Source organism: Anolis carolinensis, chromosome 2 (genome assembly GCF_035594765.1).
Source record: "Anolis carolinensis isolate JA03-04 chromosome 2, rAnoCar3.1.pri, whole genome shotgun sequence".
Taxonomy (NCBI): domain Eukaryota; kingdom Metazoa; phylum Chordata; class Lepidosauria; order Squamata; family Dactyloidae; genus Anolis; species Anolis carolinensis.
Genome location: NC_085842.1, coordinates 68,263,458 through 68,283,387, shown reverse-complemented (window position 1 = coordinate 68,283,387; position 19,930 = coordinate 68,263,458). Strand labels below are relative to the sequence as shown.

Genomic DNA, 19,930 nt, shown 5'->3' with positions numbered 1-19,930 from the left:
CTTGGGAAGGTTACCTGCCATGCTGGCTGAAGAACTTTGGGAACTGTACTTCAAAAGGCACTTTCCCAAGTTCTGCAGAAATTTCTAGAGGCAGAGATATTTGAAATAAAAATGACTGTGCTGCAAGTACTTTGCAAATTCTAAAAGTTAAAGGAATCAAAGGGGAGATAAATTCTCCAACTGTGATTATGATAATGATGATGAAAGCTAACCTTGAAGATACGTACAACAAAATCCAAAGGCCTTTATTGTCCAAACAAAAGTCATAAAACACTTCATACAACCTTCCAACTGGCTTCTTTTTCAAGCAAACATGTTAAAATTGTAAAGGAGAAGAAAAATGGCAAAGGTAGAGGCACAGGCCTATATTTTATCTCAGATGTTATTTCTGTTGTTAATTAAGAAGGTCTGAAGGGACATCAGTGCAAGCAGAGGCTACTCCCTTGCGTGGCAATATGGGGAGCCAAGGAAAAGGATAATAAAATGTAGGCAATAAAACCTACACTCCATTAGTAGAAGAAAAGTAACTCTCCTCAAGATCCAGGCTGCCCCAGTCCTGTGTGAATCTAACTGACAACAGAAATAATGTCTGAAACAAAATGTAGGCTTGTACTTCTAACTTGATCACGTTTCTTCTCCTGTATAATTGTAACATATTTGCCTGATGAAGAAGCCATTGGAGCTTCAAAGGTTTGCATGATGCATTTTCTTCTTTTTAGATAGCCAATAAAGTTTTGTTGATTTTGGATTTTGTTGCAATTTGCTACATAACCAACATGATTACCCCTTGATATATTTTATTTAGGCTAAGTGATATTATAATGCAGCAACCCTTATTTGCCCAGCTGTCTATATTCCAGTTTTAGTTACTGTTGAATTTCTGGAACACAGAAACGTGTTTTGTTACACATAGGGCTACATGCCATCCACGTACCCCCCTGTAGCTTCCTTGTCATTGAATACCAGGTCATTCAGTGTTGGCTAGGGTAGAGTAAAACTGCTATCTTCAGCAACACTATTTTCTCACAAGCAGTGATACAACTTTGTTTTGGTGAGATGTGTGATTCCTAGTCATTTGTTGGAGATGATATATTCTAAAATATGCTGTGGATAAAACAAGTTCCCTTGATGTCGCCAGCATTTAGCTGATTAACCAATCACAGCCCCTGATTATTGGTCATACTAAATCAGGGCTGATTTCCTGACTTTTTGGACTGCAGTTCCCACCAGATATATATAATGTAGCCAATGATAACAGATTATAGAAATACCTGGAGAATTACACATTGCCCTCCCAACCCAACAATGATGCCTGGACAGAGAAGTTGATGAAAATAAGGCCACAACTTTAGTAACTTCAGAAACTGACAACATGACAGCCATTGGCATGTACAGGCATTAATTTGACTGCAAGAACCCAATTAAATCCAATTAGTCCTGTGGCTCCTTCTCAGCCTGATTCCCTGAAGGGATAAGAGGGTCTCATGGGATTCTCCAGGTGGCATTGGTCAGCACTGTTTCCTAAGTAGGTGATCTTGGAACAATACGTGAATTCTTTCATCTTGCTGTATAACTGGAAAGAAAACTAATCAAAATGAAGTCCCCACAATTCTCCAGTTGTGACAGATATATAACATTAAAAATTCCACCATGATTTATATGGAATGGTGGTTGGGGGCTTGCAAAACGGTGTCCAAAGGTTAAAGATGACATAGCAAAATATTTTTACTTCATAGGTTGTGTGGAAAATCCAATGCTTTATAGAGGCAGACAGATGGGGAACACAACATGGTCAATATTCACTTATATGGCCCCACATATGCTTCCTAATGCATTGTGACACAAACAAATGTTTTATTCTGCCAATAGCTGAGGGGCAGCTATAAAATCTTGTACTAGAAACTGATGGAATAATGGGAAGTTATTTTTAAAGTCTGTCTACATCTGTCTTCAGAGATAAATAAAAATGAAAAAGTAGGACGATATCTTATATAATAACTAGGATAAATCTATTAGAGATGTTGGTATCCATGCCATCCCATAGTGGCTGTAGACAATCCAGGAATCAATTTGTAAACCAAGTGTTGATGGAGTGACTACGCTTATAACATTTGGGCAAAATGTCTCCTACATTGCTGACTGACCTGAGGCATGGGTACATCATGTCTGGAACCCAGGTACTTGGCACCATTGTCTGTGATGAAGTCAGCATCACAAATAGAAGGATAGTTCATGCTCTGGGGCTGTTTCCTATTTCTATACACCTGTAGGAAAAAGCTGTAATGATTAGGCGCATGAGGTCAGAACTACAGGAAAATCAGGGACTTCTGGTACAAAGCAATAGCTTTGCATCCTATTGCTTTGAAGGGGAAATAGCTATAGCATAACATGTATGATTCAAAGGGAAGAATCATTACATTGAAATAAGGGACAGGAGGGATCCAATACAATGGCATGCTCATCTCTGAATGACTTGAGTTCTAAATAATTGGTTGGCAACTGGCAATGGGTTGGGAGAGGCAGGTATGGCTTTGTCTGGTATGGTTTCCTACTTTACACAGGTCACATTAGTGAAACTGAAGGCTGATACTGCCACACAAACATTCAGTAAACATTATCAACTCATTTCCATTTCCCCAGATTTTCTACAGGAGAAAGAGGGTTGACAGCACATTCAACACCACAGCTTTTGACGTTTAGGTTATCTGAGCATCCATCTCTTTAGGTGAAGCATGGGCAGCAGACATAACTGTTGAAGACTTCAAAGAACTGAGAAATAGCCAGTCACACAAATAAAATACACATTAGTTAACTGGATGTTTTTCATGCAAGTTTTAGCTCATCCTTCCTTGAAAGGAAAGCATATGTATCCATTTTATTCTCCCACCAGCTCTAAAAGTCAGGTAAGCGTGAAGGATGGTGACTCAGAGAACATCATGGATTAGCACTCAGACCTCCCTCACCCAATGAAACATAGTAATTGATACTTCACACTGCACTATAATTAGTTTTATTATCACTACAACAGAAAAGGTATTGCAATTTAATGATTACTAACTGGTAAACCCTATTATATCTTAAACACTCATACAATGTGCAGGTTAGAACTGAAGCAAATTATAGTCCAGTTTCTGCTCAGATCCAGTTACATCTGTAACTTCCAGATAACCTTGTAAAAAGCAAACAAGCAACTGTCATACAACCTTTGAGCAAGCAGCTATAATATAACAATATAAAAATGGGGAATAAGTAGGATGGTTAGTAGGCTTTTGTTGGAGGAAAACATCAAAGTGTGATGCTCCCTGTTGCTGTTTCATCAGTAAAGTGATTGTCATGATGGAAAGAGGGGAAACAGGATGTGTTCGATCAAATATATTGGACAAGTCAATCATGCAACAAATTACAAACACACCAATTGAAGAGTAGTAAGGCAACATACATCCTTGTCTTACCTTTTTCTCTGGCTGTCACAAGGCAGGCTTGGTTAAAGACTTGGTTTAAAGTTAGAAGAAACTTTAAACATGCAATTTAGGCTCAAACGTCCAGAAAGAATAAAGAGAAAAGAGAATTTCCCAACCTGTTGTTTTAACTGATGGACTAATCTGTCTTTTTCTCTTTTCAAAGCCATCACTTCTTCTTGGGTTTTCTTTTTCTTTGATGCAGACAGTTCAAGCAAGGCAATGTTTGCATCTTTTTCGCTGATGGCAGCAAGCAGCGCTTCCTGTCTGATAAAATTTTGGAAAAATGTATCAAAACTCTTGGACAACATTTTTCTTTTCAATTGACTCCTTAAAAGAATTCTGAAGAAAAATGGGCAGATCATACAACATGGCCTACACACAATACCCTGAAGAAGGTTTATTTCTAGGCTGATTTCTACAGATATTCCTGCACAACTATTGCTAACAACAACAACAACACTTCAGACCTTTAAATTACAAATAGTGGGATGTGAATAAGGTAGATATACACTTACCTGGAATAAACCACGCTAAACATAGTTAAATTGAATTTTAAGTAAACATGCATTCTATGTTGAAGTTAGGATACCAAAACCCATACAAAATATAATCTATTTTATGTGGTCTGGCAGAAGGGCAGAATGCCAACTAGATCAATATTATCATCTTATGTTCAGTTCATGGACCACAGTGATCTATGCAAGGGCCTGGACTTCAATGAATACATAATAAATCTAAGGAACAATGTATCCAGATTTTGCTAATTTGCACTTTTTGCTTAGATAAATGAGACCATGCTTCAGAGTATACAATATGCACATCTAGTAAAATATATCAGAAGAGTAAATGATGATCTAAGATCAAACATTTTTTTAAATGTATATTTTCCCATTTTTCAGATTTTACAAGTTTAACACCAAACATCCAATTCCTCCCTGTAAGTCACAGTCTACCAGGCCTGTAGCTGGGGGGGTAGGGGTTCAAACGACCCCCGAAATTTTTCAGGTTAAAAAAAAACCTGGTTTACTTATGAATTTTAACTGGTTAATCAAATCTCCATGCTAAGTCTATGAGACACAAAAAATTAAGAATCCCTCGAGGCACTATCTCAAGGAGATATTGACAGGCCTGTAGCTGGGGGGGGGGGGGGTGTCAGGGGTTCAACCCCCCCCCCCCAATTTTCAAAACCCCCTCCAAAAAAATTTTCTGGCTACGGCCCTGCAGTCTACATACATTCTCCAAACTGCAGGTGTTACTATTATACATTGTGTGTTTTTATGTGGTGCTTTAGAAGTAGCACAAATCAACTGTGAATAAGAAAAAGGAAATACATTAAGGACCTCATTACATGGAGGTCAAGAAGCAGAGGGACAGCAGGGGACAGCAATGGGAAACTGTGGGGCAGCATTCTACTTTGTACCCTTACCATCGTGAGTCGTGGACCACCACCCCATGATGTTTACCTGCTGTCCCCAGCTTCCTTCCATTCTTTACCCAGCTTCTTCTATGAGGAATCAGGCAGTCACCTGACTCCTCAGGGCTCTGTCTCTGTGTGCTGTTGGCACGCTGCTGGCATGGAGCCCCATGGGAGGTAGAGAACCAGACTATCTCCATTACCATTTCTAGCCTCCACAAAAAAGGTTCCCCAAAACAGAACCACAGTGCTACCAATGATGGCAAAGTGACTAATCAAGGGCCCCAAAAGATTAATACGGCAACACAAACCTATTGGGAATCCCAGGCTACCAATATGATAGGGGAGAAGGACGGTAGGAACCCAAAAAAGGTAGAGACAGTAGATGGATCTAATTTGCCAATGGCAAGCTAGCAAAACTGTAGACAAAAGATTAATGGACATTATAAGGATAATTGGAACCTGGTCCTTATTCCAAACAAGCTGGTGTTTATCAAAGTTCCTAAACCAGGAAAGATTTTAAGTTTGGAAGATCGGAAAGCTTATGTGATAGGACTTAACAAATAGTGTTCTACCAGGTAGGTTGTATATTATTGACATAGACAAGAGGGATTATTTGCATAATGACCCAATGTATGTTGATGCCATTGTCTCCTTTATTGACCCAAATATAGCTACATTTGTTATAATAGCAGAGACTTATTCTTAAAACAAGGCATCAGCATAACAAGATTTTTTAAAAAGGTCTTTACTCAAAGAGTTCTAGATGGTACAATGAGATAATAACAGCAGTATAGGAATAGAATGCTTATCCAATTTTTTATTTGGCACTGTCAAGGGTGCAGGATTGTTAGTAGTAGTTTTATTCGATGCATAGATCATAGGTCTTTCACATATAAGGCAAACAAATAAATACATAAAAACCAGATTATTAAATACAATATAAAACACACAATTAAAATCCTATAGAAATCATTAAAATGCTACCCATAACATTGTCGAGATACACCTTTAAAATACTACATATTGCATGAATTAGCACCTACATAGTTAAAAACAAGATAAAACCAAGTATCCATTTTGCAGATGACACTAAGTTGGAAAGAGTAGCCAGTCTTCTACATGACAGGATCAGAATTCAAAATATCCTTGCCAGCCAACAGGTATAAATGTAAGGTGCCATATTTATGCAGGAAAAACAAGTACAGTACACAAATATAAGATGGGTCATAATTGGATTGACAACAATGCATGAAAATAATATTTGGGTCTTAGTGGACCACAATCTAAAATGAGTTAACATTTTGATGCAGTGGCCAAAAAAATGATCAATGCAAATCTAGGTTGCATCAATAGGAGAATAGAGTTCAAATCAATGAATGTCGTAGTGCCACTCTATTTTGCTTTACTCAGACTTGAACTGGAAAATTATGCCTAGTTCTAGGCACCATAGTTCAAAAAGCATATTGACAAGTTAAAACATGTCCAGAGGAGGGTGGACAAGATGACAACTAAGGATGGCCTATGAAGAAGGGCTTAAGTAGTTGGGTATATTTAGTTCAGAGAAGATAAGATTGAGAAATAATGTAACAGCCATTTTTTTAATATTTGAAGAAATGTTAAGTAGAAGATGGAACAAGGTTATTTTCTGCCATTCCAAATACTAGAAAATGAACCAATGGATTCAAATTACAAGAAAAGAGAGTCCACCTACATTTTAATAAGAGCCTTTTGAGTGTAGGAGCTATTTCACTACATTGGAATACATAAACTCAAGGCAATGATGTAAAATTTGTTAAAACAAAAAAATGATCCCAGAAATTTAGGGGTATGAGATGTAGGCTGACATAAACCTCAAGCAACCTTTTTGACTACCTAAATCTTCTACCTGGAGATTATGGAAGCTATAGTCTAAAAAGTCACCTTTTCCTCATTGGCTAGAAACCAATTTTTCAGATATATCAAAATTCACAATTGGACATCTCGATATTAGTTTCTATGTGTAAAAGCACAATCAAAGGAATATGTTTCCATTAAACATTGCTGAATAAAAATATCTGCAAAGAAAATACTGACACAACCTTACATTCAGCATTCACTGCTTAGAAACAGCATGAAGGTACTTAATGAAGCCCATTAAGTACAGTTTTTTTTTCCTTAGGTTGCTTAGAGATACAGTGCTACTGTCCAACTCAAACTCAAGGATTCACATCAAATGTTCAAGTGATACTGTAGTGGGTTTTATACAAAGGCACAATACATGAAAAAGCCTCTCTTGTGTAACTGAGCGCAGGGGTACAATTAGCAATGGATGAGCTGGCTTAGGCAGTTTAAAATTCAACCTGTAAGGGTTTTTCCTCTGAAATATCATGTTTCCTACTTCATCACATTTCATTTAAGTCTTGCACATCTCTGTGTCTTCTGATACTGATAACTATGGGGAAAGGGAATGCCAAAATTTTCTTAACTATTATTGTGGCATTTCTCAAATATTTGGAAGCAAGTTCAAAAAAGTTCCCATGAATGCAATTTGTTCACTCTAGCTGTGAATAACGATAGGATTTATACCTGAGACTTCTGTCCCTGGGATAATGAAATACTATGGTTATAACCGTCTAATGGAAACATCCTATTGCTAATGTCAAACCTACAGTTGACATTAGTTTCTTGCAAGAGTTGAGATACATTGCAGAGAGCCTTATGGAACTCCAGAGAAAAGCCTCCATGAGATTGATCAAAAGTCACAAGCTGAATGTGTAAAGTAATTAAAGCAGTTACCACTACTAAATTGGAGTGGAAACTAGATTACGAAGATTTGCAAACATCTGTTATCATTCAGGAACACTTGGAATTATGAAGCGGTCCCATGAGCTATTTGTCTCCTAATGTAAACTTAACAGTTGGGATCAGTGTTCAGGGTTTGTCCCTTAAGGAGTTTCTACTAATCCTACAGACAGCTACTGTATCTGTAGAATGGAACTGAATGGAAAATCATTTATGGACAGACATGATTTCACCATTGAAATTTCTTTAAGATCTAGGGAAACAGGATGCTTAATAACATACACTTGCCCATTAACCATGCATTTAAAAATTTACCAAGAACAGAGTTAATAACACTGAACTGTCACTCACTTTGAAGAAAGCTTTCAAGATGGAACTAATAAAAACAGACAAAAAGATGAAATGACTTTAACTGCTCTGGGAAAATTCTGTATAGAATTAACCACTGACAAACCTTCTTTTTTATTACTGATGTGCTGTTTAACCCTCTTACTGACAAACCTTCTTTTTTATTACTGATGTGCTGTTTAACCCTCTTAAAGTCTCCCCAAGAAAACTTTAACAATAATACATTGCCTTGACACATCACAGTCCATTTAAAAGGAAGTAATGTAAACACTTGCATTTCCCTCTCCAAGCTCAGTTAGACAGTTAGATAGAGAGCCATCTTCTAAACAAGACAGCTACCAAGGTGGGTAAATGGAAGATGTGGCAATAAGGGTTTCAGATGTTAACAATTTTATGAAAGCTAAATTATCTTTCCACTTTAATGTTTGCAGTGCATTATATATGATCCTATTAAAATACTATAATTAAAACATTAGATCTAAATGACACACACACACACACACACACATCATTTTTCTTATTAAGATTGTAGGTGAATGAATAACAAGTCATTCAATCATTTTGTCTCTTTAATTGTTGTTTCCTTTCCCCCCTGACCCCAAATATTCCACTTCAGGTTCAGTAGGAGGTGATTTCAGAGAGGAAGTGATGAGAGATCCTGTTTGAACCAGCTTTCTTTAACCCTATTTTTTAAAAATGATGTTATGACCTGCAGCTCAGTTTTACAACTGCATTATGCACATGTGCTTTTAAGAAAATAAACAAAATACATTATGTGACATTTTGTGGCAGCATCTACAATCCTAACATTTTGTTTCACATCATTCTGTGTAAAATGTTCCATAAATACCAAATTTCTGGAGTAAAGCCATCGTTTCCTAACTGATGCCGAATCCTCACACAAAAAAGGTCCGGGATAGCGATCTCAGTCCATATATCACATCTGGCCAAACTCAGTTCATAAATGTGCATTGCTGTGCAATGAATGAATAAAATTCAGACATCTATAACATTTGTTCTGGTTCCCAAGTAGTTGGGAAACTGGGTTAAAACTTTAACTAAGATCTTTGTTGTGGTCCTATTAGACAGAACATCAAGCTTGTGCATAAGTGTAATAGAACATAGCGCAGTTCTACACAGACACTATAATACAGATTGGAAGTTGATTAAAACAAACTGGTTTTACTATGCTGCACCTACACAAGCACCCCAGGAATCACTTCGAGGCGGGGATGGTAAGCACACTATCTGCTGATTATGTATCCTTAACCAGCCCATTGAGATGCCCTGATGTCCTGCAGATGATTGGAGTATTTCCCGGTTAGGAGCCCTGCATGGGAAAAAGCTCTGATAGGTTGCAGTGCATTATCTAGCTTGTTCTGGACTTTGTGGTGATTTTTTTAATGTGCTGTTTATAGCTTGATGCATGCTCCAGCACACATTGGGACACGCTGCCTTATAAGTGTCTGTATAGAACCACCCTTAGGTCCCGGCTATCTATCTGATGGGCTGTATTTCCTCTCAGATGAACCAACCTAAACCGAAATCCACAAGAGAGCCCTTTCTTTCAGTCATACCACGTTCACAGATATAGATAGAATTGTCTTGGTGGCTGCCTCTACACTTTTGAACTTCCTCCCTAAGGATTATAGAATGACTCGCTTCTTGTTGTCCTTTTGTTGGCAAGTGAAGACTTTTCATTCAATGGCTTCAAACTACAGGAAAGGAGATTCCATCTGAACATCAGGAAGAACTTCCTCACTGTGAGAGCTGTTCGGCACTGGAACTCTCTGCCGCAGAGTGTGGTGGAGGCCCCTTCTTTGGAGGCTTTTAAGCAGAGGCTGGATGGCCATCTGTCGGGGATGCTTTGAATGCGATTTCCTGCTTCTTGGCAGGGGTGGACTGGATGGCCCACGAGGTCTCTTCCAACTCTACTATTCTATGGTTTTATGATTCTAAATAGGCTTTTAAAACTGAAACCTGTCAAAAGGGGGCAGTAACACAGTGCTGCTTTGAAATGGCACTGTTTTAACTATATATATATATATTTAAAAACATTTTGAAATGTATACCTCATGTTATTTTGATATGCTTAATAGGTTAGTTATATTTTAATGTTAATTTTTGTATATTTTAATTACATTGAAGGCACTTAAATGTTTAAGTCATTTTGAATGGAATCATGGGGAAACACTGGGAGGAGGAGGATAGACAGAGGAGGAGAAAGAAAAAAGAGTAATTTGCAACCAGAGCAGAACAGCAAATAAATGCTCTACTTTCCAGCTCAAATTACTATCAACGAAATGAATTTGATCATGGGAATCATTACAAATTGGTAAATTAGTTCATCACCACTGATCAATGTGGTTGAATTGCCTCTAATCCAATCATTGTTTGACTGCTAGTTTCCAGAGCAGACCCTGGGATTTACAGAGAATGGCATGGAGGTTTTTGCTATTGACCCTACACAAACATGTTTCATTGCAGCCATTTTTAAAAGTGTTCTTTTAGTTCTTTTAAAGGCAACCTGGGATTTTTTACACTGAATGGCCTACAAGTCTCATAATACAACTATTTTCTGGAAATGGCTGGACTTTAACATGTCTGGAAGCTGTCGAATTGGGAGACATTGTCCTAAAGTGTGGGATCTCATGTTCCAATCAGTGTGCATCTCTCTAGTCTTCTTTCTACTCCCCTCTCCCACTGCTGACAATAGGTACATTGTTCATTTGTCTTTCAAAAGACCTTGATACTAGAGTTCAGTAAGGAATTATTGTGTTCATTTCAGGTGAATGCAAATGCAGTAGTAAGTGGCTAATTGAAAAGATCGGCCCACAAATAAAGCAGGAATAATTTCTTGCAGAATTACTGTGTGCTCTCTACTTTCCCATTTTTCTCTCAAGAAGTGAGAGAAGATTAAGAAAGAAGTAAGAGTTCAGCTAGCTGTAAATTTTGGCTCTAAATTCCAACCTTAATAAATTCCCCAAAATGAAAAAAGAGCAAAGGAAAAGCAAAAGAGGAGAGGAGAGAGAAAGACAGAAAAAAGAGAAAGGAGAGAAAATGCCCATGTAATTATCTAAGTCTGCAAAATCCAGCACTATGAGCAAGAATGAACACACTAAAGGATTAATTGACCAATTAGAATTTATTTTTAAGTAGACATCAGAGTGCATGGGTTTAGGTATATCTGTATGATGTCATGTCTATTTAAGCTGTTATTTGATAATTTTATTGAGTTTGTTTTTGACTTGTTATATGTTATTTTTCACAAATTGCTTCTCCTTCCCTCACCCTGGACAGTCCACAAATAAATATACACTCCACTTGCCTCATTTCCAACAGATCTCTGAACAAACATCTCAGGATGCGTGCCACAGATGCAGGTGAAACGTCAGGAAATAATGCTATTGGAACATGGCCATACAGCCCAAAAGACTCACAGTAATCCACTTCTCGTTCCTTTAATCCTTTTTAATCATTTTCCAGTTCAAGCTCTACTACTGCTCCTTGGCGATCCTAGATTAAGTTCTGCTGTCTAGCATCAGGACGATGGATACATTTACTCCAGTCCTTCTTTGATTTTCCTTGCCAAATCTGCCAGAAGAAGGATCACCCAATAAAACAAATCTTAAATGTTCTAAAATCTATTCATGCTTTTGGATTAATTTTAGAACTGATTCTAGCAAACTAAGCCACATTGGTAGAAAAATGTAATCAGTTAAAAACTTGTTGAGCTAATTAACTACTTATTTCCAAGCCCTGGTTCTGGTAAACAAGGCAGAAAATTCCACAAGTGTTCTGCCCAGTTTTTGCGAAAACAAGGCCATCTTTACCAGACTCTGAAATGTGTCCAATTGAAGTTCATTACCTCCTCCCGGCAATTATTTCGTCCATAGTATAGAGGTCAGAATCTCATTCACTACGACCTGAAATTTACACATAAGCCATATGGTAAGGAGCAAACCACACCTTTCACATTAATAGATTTAAGATAGAAATGAATAGGTGGCAGCTTCTTATTACTTGGCTTTAGTTACAAGTGTACCAGACACATTCCTGAATTACAGTCATATTGCCTATCAGCTGCAATTATCAGAGACAGAACTTGAAAATGTTACCTTTTTGGACTACATCTCTCAATCTGGCCAGCAACAGGATACTGGGTGTTATACTGCAAATACTAACTTTCTAATCTCTGATCATTCCATGGAAGATGATGATGATGATGATCAAACTTTATTTATATCCTGCCCCCTCTCCATAAGGACTTGGGCCAGCTCACAACAGAATCAAGTCACAATACATACATAAGCAGAAACCAAAAAGATAAAACATAATATATAACCAAGAAGAAACAGTAACTAGGAATTATGACTTTAATCTAAGTATCTCGAATGGGTTACTGATAATAAAAAGTCTTTCTCAAGTTTGAATAGATCCAAGTTTGGATTTGGACATTCTGAGTCAAGGCATTGTTTTTTGAGATATGGTATCAGAAGTGCAAAGGGACCCAAATGTTTCTAAACTACTGATCTTGTTTGTATAGAATGGCCAGCGAGGGGGGGGGGGGGTATATAAGAAAAAAATTCTATTCATCCTAAGAGGGAAGCTTCCACTGATACCAATGAAAATTTTTGAGGCTAACAACCACCTTCTTTATTAGACTGGGGGAAGCAAATGGGTTCACAGCATTAACAGGAGAAAAACATATGCTTCCCAACATATTTGTGATGCAGAAGGAAACTTACATTCTAGGGAAACATTTTGACTAGAGAGATCAAAGAGATATGGAATTGAAAAATCACCATTAATCTTGTGTTTCTTCTGTATAGAGAAAAAAAACTATGTTGGATGTGATAAATATTAACAGCACAAAGTCTTAGCAAAGCTATACTGTGAATCCAATGGCATTGTGAATACAAAGGATTTGTTTGTGTGGAAAATACTTCTACTGAAGTCCAGCTAAGCCAAACAGGATGAGCAAAGCTATAGGTAATCTGTCATTGTCAGGCCACTTGTCTTTCAGCATTTTATATGTGTATTTAAAAAGGACAAAGAGAAAAGTAATTTGTAGAAAGAATGGTTTGATCCTGTGAGTATAGTTCTCAAACCATTTTAAAATCTTCCTCTATGATAAACATCATGAGTAAAACTACTATCCTCTTTTTTGAGATTGTACAAACAACTCAGAACCAAAGTGTCAGAATATTTTCAAAGAACGAAGGTATCCATTTATACCCTTGAAGAATGAACACTAATACTGAATCAAGATCTGAGTTTTTATTTGTCACAATTAACATTGTGGATGAATGAAATACTGACTTATTGTCCTTAATATCCTTATCTAGAGACCAAAGTAATTTCTAAGATGGGACTGGGAAACTGACATACCACAATGAATAAGAACATAAATCCTATATCTTCCCTTTCCCATCAGTTCCACAACAGCTTATCTGTGTTGGACTCGATCAGATAGACACATTTCTCAGATTTTGAAAACAAAAAGAAACTCAGTGTAAACTATGGTCAAAGACAAGAATGAGATGATGTTGAGAGTTTGCTCATAATGAGAGAGTAGTCACTGGCTACTTAAAAGATTATTTTTTAAACTTTTTTTAACAATGCCATTCAGCATTTTTGATGTCTGAAATCGCTTAACAATTTTCAGAGATACATCTCTGGACTCAATTATGAAAAATGCCAATCTAAACCTAGAGAGGCAGAAGGTAGTAAGCAGAAACTCTGTATCATACTTTTCAGAATCTCATGGAGTTGCTTACCTATTTTTAAATGGATTTTGCACATAAACAAATGTGACTGGGGTGCAGAATACTAGCCATCAGGTTTCTGCCCATCCCCAATAGCTAGCAAGCATTCTGTGATCACTGACAGCACATTTCTTTGGGGTTCTCCTGCTAAAACCTTTATACGTATGCCAGCCTTGGGTCTCCATCCAGTCTGCTGATACCTCTGCCTTGCACTCACAACTTCAACAAACAAGGGTGAAATTGGTGGCATGAGCTGATTCACCGTTTCCTTTACTACAGAGACCACAAGCTCTCATCCCATAACACACTGCAACTTCTCACGGGGCTCTGTCGTAAAGGAGAAGGTGAACTGGTGCATGCATCCACCGCGGCAACATGGGAGGCTTCACGTGTTGCCTTAGATCAACAGGGGGAAGCCAGACGGCAGATACTTACCCCCTTGGGATGGGAATGTGGTCAGTTGGGCAATGCGGAGCATGGGGCGATGGGTTCCCCATGCCCTCAGAAGGACACCACTGGAATCGCCATGCTATGTGACGATTCCAGTGGTGCATGTGAAGAAGTTCATAGACAGCACTGCTTTAGTTAGATAAGAACTGAGACAATGGCAACTGAATTTCTTATTTTAATATAAACATGGAATGTACAGCATGTAGCATTCCCCTTTCTTCATCTAAATTATATCTCCCCTTGCTTTCCCATTCTTGTCTCCAACAACCTCAGCTACTCCTGAAAATCACAGCACAACCAAGAGGAATGCACTCCATTGCCTATCTAGTTCTCATCTTAAGATTTAGGCACAAACCAGACTGAAAATCCTTCAGATAAGAGTATAATCCAATAATACCTAGGTCAGGGCTGTCTCAACATACTTGAGAACAAAAATATTTTACTGAACAATAACAGACCCAAACAGCAGAATTAAAAGCAAACTTGTCAGAGCTGTATGATCTGTAGTCAAGTCCAGTCAGAGTTAAACTCTGAGACCATCTTAGAGACAGTTGAAAACCATGCAAATAAGAGACAATTAGAAAAAAAAAAGATTCAAAAGCCTCAGTTTGGCCAGAAATGTATCTATCTCTCAAAGACTTCATCTCTCCTCATAAAGACTTTGTAGTGAGACTCGGGAGAAGAAAAAGTCTAAAATTCTTGTCAGTTAATAAATTAATGTTTGATTTAACTATATAGTCTCTGATCTGTTCCCTATGCAGCCAGTTTACCTTCCAAGTAGTTAAGACAGCATGGGGGCAGAACAGTTCATTTCCTAACAAGTAATCTGCTTTTCTTCAAGAAAATAGTAACTATTTGCTGAAATGATTGTTTTAAAATACTTTGCCATATTTATACATGTCTTTCTTCCAAAGAGTTCATCATCCTTCATCCCCACCTCTTGGCCATACTAACTCTGAAAGATAATCGGGGTGAGAAAGAGCAAAGCCACCCAGAGATCTTTGTGGCCAAGACAGAATTTCACCCAGCTTTCCCCAGTCCTAATCCAGTACTCTAATCACTGCACTACTTTCACCCAGCCACAAGGGTGGAAAAAATTCAAAAATTCAAATGTGTGGACTGAAAAACTATTAAAGAAACACAAACATTTCCCATCTAAGGGGACTTTGAATGGTTACTGTTCACAAGATATCTCACTCAAGACACGTTGCAGGGGGGGCACTGGGATCTTGCATCCTCTGCCACTTTTCAAAAGAAAATTGGGATACATATGGACAGGCAATATAAAAGTGTGGTCAAAATGACCAAAGTTATTAATGAGGATGAACATACAGGGTAAGAGAGATGGCAGGAGCATGCTTTTGTCTGAGTCTACTAGGAAAGCCAACATATGCTCTCCTTGCCTTCTCTCCATTGTATTAATGGAGTGAAAACTCTTCACTTTGAATTCATTTTGCAGCAACTGAAGAACAAAGGGGGAAATGAGTGGAGAACAGAGAAATTGGGCTATTTTCAACACAAAAAATGTGGGACTAAAGAGGATTAACCAGGGCTATTCCTAACAAACTGGAGCAGTTATAAAGTATGAGATCTGCTCTCCATTGGTTTAAAAATAATTAAAAATGAAATTGACATGCCATATCTGTGTATTCTGACTGAGAGATTTAAATAAACAGCAAAAAAAAAAACAGATTAATAAAATGAACTGATTATCTGTCATCTACAGTTCCTTTAGATGATTACAGATGTTGTCCTCATAGAACAATGGGGTTTAATGTACTAATATAAGTGCTACTGAAATAAAATCACCATTAAAAGTGATAAAAAAATTCCCTTCCTAACATCTCAAGATGCCTGAGATTTAATTTAAGAGCTGAATGGTGTTGAAATGCAACAGATCTGAAGGGAAAACATTTCTGGGAGGTGAGGGAAATATGGAACAGATCCAAGTTATTTCAAGAATCAAGGAGAGGAGGAGTTCAGACAACAGCACACAAATATTTCCTTAATTAGTACTTTAAAGATAGGCATGAAAAGAAGTTAGATACCAGATTCATGTTGACTAATTATGACTTCCTTGTTAAAGGAGTGGCTGCAGGCATTTCCAGAAGCACACATGTCATATGATTCAAATTTGAGAAGGGCAGCTTATTCATTGATCTTCTTTGGTGGGTAAATGTTTCTCAAATGTGTTGCAGACTAAGAAACCAGCTTTTACAAAAGGCAGATGTAAAGATTTTGGAAAAAAAGTATGAACTTGTCATAAACTGATGAGCATTATTTCAGTGCTCAAGTCTTAGATACATGCAGGCCCAAAGAACCAGACCTTCCTGGACAACTGGAATAAGAAAATGTTGCGCCAATATTAAAAAGCAAGGCCCACATATTTGTAATTCCAATGGAGTTACGTTTCTTCTGCACAAAGATAACAAAGAATTAATAGGAGGAACGGGTGTCCAAGAGAAGTAACAATATTTTCAAACAAAAATCTGTGCCTAATCTTTCCAGCGTACAGTGTTAGGAAAAAATATGCAAGGCAGAAATGTCCAACTTTTGTTCATCTGTACACAGTGGTCTCCTAGAAATATAGAAACTGGCCTAGACTTTATCCACTAGAAATATATTTCTGTTTGAATGGTAGTAACAAATGTTCATTAATTCTCCCAGATAAAAAATATAGTGTATTTTGATTTGCAGTTTTTCCCTTTTCTCAAATGATTTCCCCCCTAACCCTTGCAAAAGTGGAGGGACTACATTATGCTGATGTAACTCTATGGTTCCATCCCATGGAATCCTGGGATTTGTAGTTTAGGGAGCAATAAAGCTCAGCATATCACAGACTCCATGATTCTATGGGTTGGAGCCATGGCAGTTAAAGTAGAACAATAGGGTTATAGCTCTGTGTGTAGTGTGAATGGGCCCAAGACTTAAGTAGGGTTTGGGGGGGGGGGGGAGAAGAGGTGATCTTTGTCATTTTTAATTAAATTTATTTTAATTTAGATGTTGTTTTAATACATTGTATTCCTCTTGGTAGCTTATATGCATGAAAGTGTGATTTATGTACTGATAGTTCTCACTAAAACTGACTAATTAGAAAAAACAGTAGTGCTTTTTAAGGTAGAGAGCAATAAAGGTGCAAATGCAAACAGTGCCAACAAAGGAAAAAAAATAAGACAAGCGTGAAGAAGCCAGAATGGATGTCTAAAGAAATTCTAACTAGTCTAAGACTCAAAAGAGACATGCACAAGAAGTAGAAAAGGGGAGAAATCACCAAAGAAGAATTCAAACGAATAGCCAACTCCTGTAGGAAAAAGGTTCACAAGGCTAAAGCGCAAAATGAGCGCAGGCTTGCCATAGATATTAAAAACAACAAAAAAGGCTTTTTTGCTTACATTGGTAGAAAAAGGAAGAACAAGGAGGCGATAGGGCCTCTGCGAGGAGAAGGAGTAGTCTGTGAACACTTAGAAACATATGTGGTCAACGCTAATAGTCAACGAGGATTTATCAAAAACAAGTCATACCAGACTAATCTGATCTCTTTTTTCAATAGAGTTACAGGCTGGGTCAATACAGGGAAGCCGTGGATGTAGCCTTCCTGGACTTCAGTAAGGCCTTCGATAAAGTCCCCCATGACCTTCTGGCAAACAAACTAGTAAAATGTGGGCTAGACAAAACTACAGTTAGGTGGATCTGTAATTGGCTAAGCGAACGAACCCAAAGGGTGCATACCAATGCGTCTTCTTCATCCTGGAAAGAAGTCACGAGTGGAGTGCCGCAGGGTTCTGTGCTGGGCCCGGTTCTGTTCAACATCTTTATTAACGACTTAGACGAAGGGTTAGAAGGCACGATCATCAAGTTTGCAGACGACACTAAACTGGGAGGGATAGCTAACACTCCAGAAGACAGGAGCAGAATTCAAAACAATCTTAACAGACTAGAGAGATGGGCTGAAACTAACAAAATGAAGTTCAACAGGGACAAATGCAAGATACTTCACTTCGGCAGAAAAAATGGAATGCAAAGATACAGAATGGGGGACACCTGGTTCGACAGCAGTACGTGCGAAAAAGACCTTAGAGTCATCGTAGACAATAAGTTAAACATGAGCCAACAATGTGATGTGGCAGCTAAAAAGGCCAATGGGATTTTTGCCTGCATCAATAGGAGTATAGTGTCTAGATCCAGTGAAGTCATGCTACCCCTCTATTCTGCCTTGGTCAGACCACACCTGGAATACTGTGTCCAATTCTGGGCTCCACAATTGAAGGGAGATGTTGACAAGCTGGAATGTGTCCAGAGGAGAGCAACTAAATGATCAAGGGCCTGGAGAACAAGCCCTATGAGGAGCAGCTTAAAGAGCTGGGCATGTTAAGCCTGCAGAAGAGAAGGCTGAGAGGAGACATGATAGCCATGTATAAATATGTGAGGGGAAGTCATAGGGAGAAGGGAGCAAACTTGTTTTCTGCTGCCCTGGAGACTAGGACGCGGAACAATGGCTTTAAACTATAGGAAAGGAGATTCCACCTGAACATCAGGAAGACCTTCCTCACTGTGAGAGCTATCCAGCAGTGGAACTCTCTGCCCTGGAGTGTGGTGGAGGCTTCTTCTTTGGAGGCTTTTAAGCAGAGGCTGGATGGCCATCTGTCGGGGATGCTTTGAATGCGATTTCCTGCTTCTTGGCAGGGGGTTGGACTAGATGGCCCATGAGGTCTCTTCCAACTCTATTATTGTATGATTCTATGATTCTATGAAAGTCAATAAAATGGGGTTGAATCTACAAGTACAAAGTACTTGAAAATCTTGAAGCAAGAGTCTATAAAAGTCACTCAAAGAACATAGTCCAAACCGGATAACAAAGTGAAGTTGCAAGGAAGGCACCACGAATTGTCCAAACAAGATATCAAGGATTAATCCAAGGCATGAGTCAAGCTGGAAACACAGGAAGAAAAACTGGATTACTGGAACAAAACTCCAAGTTTAGTCCAAGGCACAGAGTCAATACTGGAACACAAGGCAAAAGTCTTGGCTGGAACAGAAATCCAAACTGCAAAATCACTGGAACATTCAACTGTATACACAGAAACAAGAACGAGGCTGGAACTTGAATCAAGATACAAAGCTGCAGGAATTCATAGGAACACGAAGCAGAGATCTTTCTCTCTTGGATAAGCAAAGTTACCACCTCACTCTGTCAAAGAAAGCAGCCCTTCTTAAGGGAAATTCAAGGTCCCTTCCTGTAAGAAGTCTGCTCATTATTTTGTTTCAAAAGCAACCATTTACTCCTTCTGACATACTCCCTTTCTTTCTTCTGTTGAGTTATCGCCTTCCTTCTGTCAAGCTCATTAGCCTTATCCTCCTTATCATTTCCAGAATCCAAACTAGAATGTCCATCTGGCACCAGGAGATCTGACCTTGACTGCTTTGAGGAATGCGGTTCAAGTTGCCTACTTGCAACCATTATGTCTCTGGTCTCAGAATCTACTGGAACAAACTCTTGCTGCATCTCAGGCCCAAATCCAGAGTCCTCTGACAAAGCATGTGCAGGGACAATCACAGGCTGAATAGGCCCAACCTCAGGCTCACCTGACAGCTCAGATGAAGGCTGGGCTACAAGATGAAGACTGCAGATGGGCAGATACCATTACATAAATCAGAGCCCTAAGCAGGGCTTTTGAAGACAGGATGACTTGAAGGTTTTTCATTCA

General features: G+C 38.4%; 1 protein-coding gene across 18 annotated transcripts in view; it reads right to left on the bottom strand.

The window, feature by feature from the left end:
• erc2 (ELKS/RAB6-interacting/CAST family member 2) overlaps positions 1–19,930 on the bottom strand; it is a 698,491-nt gene that overhangs the window by 225,671 nt on the left and 452,890 nt on the right. For 13 of the 18 annotated variants that reach the window (XM_062969888.1, XM_062969890.1, XM_062969892.1 and 10 more), the window contains 2 exons: positions 3,578–3,725; positions 2,145–2,264 (listed from right to left, as the gene is read on the bottom strand). In XM_062969888.1, coding sequence (XP_062825958.1) covers positions 2,145–2,264; positions 3,578–3,725 — 268 coding nt within the window. The remainder of the gene's footprint in view (positions 1–2,144; positions 2,265–3,577; positions 3,726–19,930) is intronic. The other 5 variants (XM_062969899.1, XM_062969904.1, XM_062969903.1 and 2 more) reach the window with 1 other exon arrangement.